This window comes from Nilaparvata lugens, chromosome 7 (assembly GCF_014356525.2).
Source record: "Nilaparvata lugens isolate BPH chromosome 7, ASM1435652v1, whole genome shotgun sequence".
Taxonomy (NCBI): domain Eukaryota; kingdom Metazoa; phylum Arthropoda; class Insecta; order Hemiptera; family Delphacidae; genus Nilaparvata; species Nilaparvata lugens.
In genome coordinates this window covers 861,564-867,675 of record NC_052510.1, presented here as the reverse complement: position 1 = coordinate 867,675, position 6,112 = coordinate 861,564, and the positions used below count along the sequence as shown (strand labels likewise).

Sequence of the window (6,112 nt, the reverse complement as noted above, 5' to 3'; positions counted from 1 at the left end):
GTTAATCATAAAAAATATAAAGGTTTGAATAATTTCTGCAGCTCACTTTCAATACAATTATCAATTCAGCTACAACTACGGTACTCTGAAGAAGCACACTTATGTAATTGTACTTGCAAAAATACGTTTATACAAGAATAAAATATTTTGGCAGTGTAATCAGACGAAAGATTTGTATAAATATGTTAACAGCATCTGTCCAAGAATCGGTTTCAATGAACATAATATATTATATGGTTTCCAATAAAAATTATGTTATTGGAATTTCAAATTATACTATAAAAACGAACTAATAATAACTAACTTCCACTTCAGTGTAAAATTGTTACCGGTAAGCAATATTCTAGATTTTTTCAACAGAGTGATTATAAATAATGAGTACCACCGTATAGTTTGAACTGACCACAAGTCTGTCTCATAAAGATAGTATAGAATGTAAGTAGTATTTTACATCATAATAAGGGTGCAGTTAAACAGAGCGATCTTCGATCACATGGGTTTCTATATCTAAATCACATATATCTTGGATATATATTAGTTTCCAGGAAAAAGCCCCGAAAGAATTTTTCTCGACGGTTCTCTATGTATTTTGGGGTGCTGAATTCGAATCTGAAATTTTCTGACACGCCAGAGGCGGCTTCACCCCCCAAAACCCCCTAAAATTTATTTTTTCTACAACTGCGCGTAAAAAAAGAATTTACATAGTCAATAATTCTCCTCATAAAACAGCTTATTTCTGAGGAGAATCTACTTTTTCGCTAGCAAACCATCCGCGCATGCGCAGTAGATTTTCTTTACGCTCGGTAATCATTCGCGCATGCGCAGAAGAGTTTCTTTACGCTCGCTGATCAGCTGATGGTAAGCAGCTCGCCAAAAGGTCAGATCTTAACCTAAAAAGTCGGTAATTGCTTGTAACTCCGCCGATATAAGTAATTTAACAGGTTTGGGCAGTTGTAGAAAAAATTTTTGTATGCGATTCGCGTGTAATGCTTCTTTATCGCCCTTGCAAAATTATCACGCTCCGCTTCGCGTCGCGTGATAACTGTTTTGCGCGAGCGATAAAGTTGCGCATCACGCTCTTAATACATAAATAGCTATTTTTAATTTTTCCATTTAATATCGAAAAATTCGAGTTTTTGGAGAAAAACCATTCTCAACAAAATTAAAGATAATAAAATGTCCAATAAATTGAGTGGTTGCGCAGGATTCTACCATTTTTGGTTCCAGAGCTACGAATTTTCAAAAAAGGGGTATTTATCAAGGGGTTTTCAAAATTATGCAAACCTACCACTTCTACCATTTACAAATTGGATATTTTTCTAGTATAGATAAAAAACCACACATCACGTGAAAGAACAATTGATTCTGAACAGGATTCCTCAGGAATTTTAAAATTTAGTAGTGTGGGGAGGGGAATACACCCAACAATATAAAATCTTGTCCTACAGCCAAAATACAAATTTCTTATTATAATACCTTTTCAAGGCCTTCCTAACAAAAAGAAACATATTCGACTGAAATCATCCTACGAGTGTTATGTTTTATGAGAATCACCCGTTAGATACATTTCAGTATTTCCTAGAAGTGGGAGGGGCACGCATAAGTATACAGCAAGGATAAAAACTTTAAACACTTTTTTAATGCCGTTAGAAACATTTAATTTCAGTATTTCCTAGTGGGGGGAGACTGTGAAAATGTGCTACCTGGTCTCGGGATCGAATAGGCATGGACATTTAGTCATCTCATCAAGTCACGCTCGCACTTCCCATTGCCCACACACAAGCAAAAAAGCGCATGTGGGTGATGATGTGGGCATCATCCGCAATAAAAAATGCATTTATACGAGCAGACATGAGCCTAGCAAGCTAAGCGGTAAAGCTCAACTAGTGTGGGACTGTCTATCTCTATAGTATATACAAAATTAGTTCCGACTTTGAGGAATATGGGGAGCAGAGAAATGGAGGGAGATCATAGAAAGAAGCGCAGCTGCCATTTCAAATTGAAATTTTAATCGACTTAATCAAAATAGTCTGAAAATTTGTCGATTACACTCAGTCGACTCAGTACTTTCAGAGAGAAACATATACGTAAACATATCATGAGCAGTTGAACACTCACTCAAGGAGAAAGCGCTGGCCGCTTTAGCATGGTAACATCGCCGCCGCTGTATCCCTATTTTTCTCTGCTCCGCATATCCCTCCAAGTCGGAACTTGACAGCACAGCGCAGCCATGACGACAGTTCGACATTTTCGTGCGTCCCCGGCATATCCTCACTTCTAAGACTACTGGATGAATACCCACTAAACTGCTCCCAAAAGTAGGACTGGTATCTTTACAGAGAAATTTGTTTCAGTCTATCATTATCGTGTTTTATTTAGGTGTATCAGGCAAATTATGCATTGTTCAAGTCGACGTTGAAAGACACACAAATCGCATACAGTAATGAGAATGTAGACTTGCTCACCTGATTTATAGCCTAGACATGTTTCACCCAGTTTATCTCAAATCATTGGTTTACAATGCTCGCCCCATGCTTCTTGATGAGTTGGAGCAAAATTAGTCAGTCACCCTGATGCCAACATATCCATTGATATGCTGCAGAACACTCAAATTGAATTTCAAAATCAACTGAAACAGTGTATAGTTTTATAGTGGACATTATTAGACTCTGATACAATTCTTTATACAGAATAAAATTATTCAAACATGAAATCTTAATATCTCAATGTTACTCTATACTTTGATCTAAAGCTGCGTACAGACTTAACATTTTGAATAATGTCTTGAAGGAAACGTGATTTGTGTCCCTCAAAACAAAGGAGGGTTTGCTTAAGAAGATTATTATAGACTATAATGATCAAGATCATAAGGTTCTAGGTTTTATGATGAATAGGAAGGCAATTTAGTTTACTTATCTGATTACACAGTAAAAATATCATTTGTATTCTAAAGCTGTGTACAAACTTGAGTGCCACGAACACGCGCATTCCACTTTTCATCGGCTGATTATATTTGTATTTGTACAGAAAAAGTAAGGTACCGATAATAGTATAGCCTAATAAGCGTAGCATCAGCTGATGAAAAGTGAATTCCGCGTGTTCGTGGCGCTCAAGTCTGTACACAGCTTTAGAATACAAATGATATTCTTACATGTTCTATTTTAACTGTGTAATCAGATAAGCAAACTAAATTACCTCACTCTTTATTATAGAAAGTAGAACCTTATGATCTTGATTATTATAGTCTATAATAATCTTCTTAAGCAAACCCTCCTTCGTTTGGAGTGACGCAAACCAAGTTTCCTTCAAGACATTATTCAAAATGTTAATACCAAGTATGGAAAATCTTTCAAAAAGGCGCTATAATTTTCAAGGTAGCAAATTGATCATCTTCCTAATCAAAGCTCAGTAATATTATGATACTTGATTGCCACATATGTGCTGTTATTTGAAAGTTATTTATTATTTAAGGACCTCCTTGAATACTCTATTATTAATGCATCAGGTGTTATATAGAAAATGAACCACGACTCGATAAAGTTAAACCTATTTATTAGAGTGAATTTAACAACTTACAAATTGAGGTAACTCAGTAATTCCTATCAAGAGGATGAGAAAAGAAATAGCCTTTTTTGTCGACTGCATCCTCACCGACTTTCAGCAGCACAGCACGACCAGTATCAATGGGTCCATCATTCAAATCATCGAATATTCTCATCGCAATTTTGTGGTGTTGTTGACAAAGACTGCTGCAGAGAGTTCTTTCCAGATCAGCATTTTGAATACCAATACAATAGGAGCGAGAGGCCCTGGCCAGGACTGCAGTCATTACAAGCATCGATGTAGCATAGTTAGAAAGATTAATCAGTTCGTATTGCCTATCAATAAGTTCTTTTCCCCAACGCTTCATCATTTCCTTCACTAAATAATCAAACCGAATAAGGCAGACCTCAAGCTTATCAGCGTCCACACCCAATGAAGGATGAACCATCTGTCTCAGTTCTCCGGGTAGCTTTGGCTCTTCTTTCAATGCATTGTCGTACTTTATAAAGCTCTTCAGAGTAAACATAGGGAAGTTGAACGGGTTTCGAGCTTTCTTCACCTCATCATAAGCTAATGCACCCGCATGTTGCAGTCCATTGGTTGCCACATAAATCTTCTTCACATCGGTCGGTATCAAGTCGTGTAATAGATAGCTGTAGGAGTCTCTCAAAATACGTTCAAGAGGAGAATCTTTCAATACTGTTTGTGGGCCTATAATGTTTATACACCGATGAATGACATTGAAAGAAGTTTCCAAACTGAAAATATCTGCTGATAACTCTTCGAGGATGCAATCAAAACTAGAAAAGTCATCTTGATTGCCAGCTATGAGATAAACTAAGCTTTCAATGGCATATACATCACTCATTATGTTACCTAGGTTGTACCGACACAGTTCGTATTTGGTCAGTGAAAGCCCGGAAGTTTTAGTTTGAATGGCATACTCGGTGACCATGTTAGCAATTTTTTTCAAGAGACCGACCCTTGAAGCTGCTCTTGCTAGCTTTCCTTTGCTCAAACTATTAACAGCTATATCATATCCATCACCTATGTTTCCTAGCAAATCATCTTCACCAACTATTGTATCTTCAAATGTCACATTGCAAATGCTGATTCCTCTCGAGCCTAGCTGTTCTACAGGTTCACTGATTTTGATACCATTTGAAGATTTGTCAACAATAAAGACGGAAGTTTTTATAGAGTCCAATTCTTCAATTTTGTGTACCCAAGTTCTAGCCACAACTAAGAAATAGTCAGATTTATCGGCATTGGCAACCCACATCTTTGTTCCACTCAAACTCCACTTCTTATCAGGCGTGGGTCTCGCAATAACTGAGATATCCGTCATATCAATCCCACTGATTTTCTCATTAATTGCAAAAGCAATATTCCACTCTCCTGAGCCCAATTTTGATAGATATTTTTCTTTTTGGGAGTCATTTCCATACAATAAAAACGCATTAGCAATAACAGAGTTGTATAACAATAGATTTGATACTGAAGTATCAACCCCAACACCTTCGATAGCTAACATGTACTCCTTCTTCTGTAGATCAGTTCCATGAAATTGTTTTGGAATGAGTGAGCCAAATACATTATTTTCTCTCAAAAATGATAACACTGAGTCGGGAACTTTTGCTTCCTCATCAATTGCTCGTGATTCATTTACATGAATGAAGAAGTCTTTAATAGGTGCAACTCTTTCTTGAGAAGTTGAGAGTTCTTCTATAGTCTTGTATTCAGGATAAACTAACATTTCAGTGTCAAATACACCTGCAAATAAATTCTTGATGAATGGTTCCTTAACTTTTTCTTTTGTTTCGACAGAAGGCGAAGAAGCTTCATCCTCATGGACGTCGACGTCGCTTTTCCGCAAAGCACAACTGGTAGAATGAATACCTTTCCTGGCAACTCGAGTGTAGTTCAGAAGTTTATTAGATATATAACAACACTTTTTTAGATTATTCATTGTAACGATTTATTAAACAGATATCAATTATATGAATGAAACTGACATTTGTAAATAAAGATAAAAAACTGAAGAGCCCAAGAATTAATTATTTACTGCAGAATACTTTTAAACTTTGCAGCAGAAATAGATATAACCTCAAACTCAAACCCTCAAATTTGCCGAACAAAAAAAAGAGGACGATATACAATAGAGCTACAAAATTATAGAGCTGCAAGATTATTATAGATTCATGACCAAAATAAAATTGTGAAAGCTCAATTAAGTTTGAAATCAAATATTAAAAATAGTACAAAGCTACATATTTTATGTTAATCAGATCTAAAAAAACAATAAATCAATAGAAATTGACAACGGTTACTATTTAGTTAGGCACTCTAGACATCTCACCTTCATTGCGCTCTCATATGGGGAGTGTCTCAAGTCTGCGATATTTCAAATGATCTAAGTCAAGAACATAACCTACGATTCTTAAATTTATGTTTTAAAAGTGGAAGGATAGGAATGGTTACGGAGCTCAGGTTAAAGATTTTAAATGGCAATATGTTGATGCTATTATAGAAAAATATATTTTTTATAATTTTGGGTTATAAACACAAA

General features: G+C 35.9%; 1 protein-coding gene across 1 annotated transcript; it reads right to left on the bottom strand.

Annotated features, from left to right (window-relative positions):
* Nucleotides 1-3,535: 3,535 nt before the first annotated feature.
* Nucleotides 3,536-5,661, bottom strand: LOC111051828 (complex I assembly factor ACAD9, mitochondrial). The gene has a single exon (XM_022338397.2). The coding sequence runs from the start codon at nucleotides 5,510-5,512 to the stop codon at nucleotides 3,590-3,592; it is 1,923 nt and encodes a 640-aa protein (XP_022194089.1). The 5' UTR covers nucleotides 5,513-5,661; the 3' UTR covers nucleotides 3,536-3,589.
* Nucleotides 5,662-6,112: the final 451 nt, after the last annotated feature.

Bases quoted from the DNA above. Each gene is read 5' to 3' on its own strand.
- LOC111051828 (XM_022338397.2), bottom strand. From the start codon at position 5,512: ATGAATAATCTAAAAAAGTGTTGTTATATATCTAATAAACTTCTGAAC.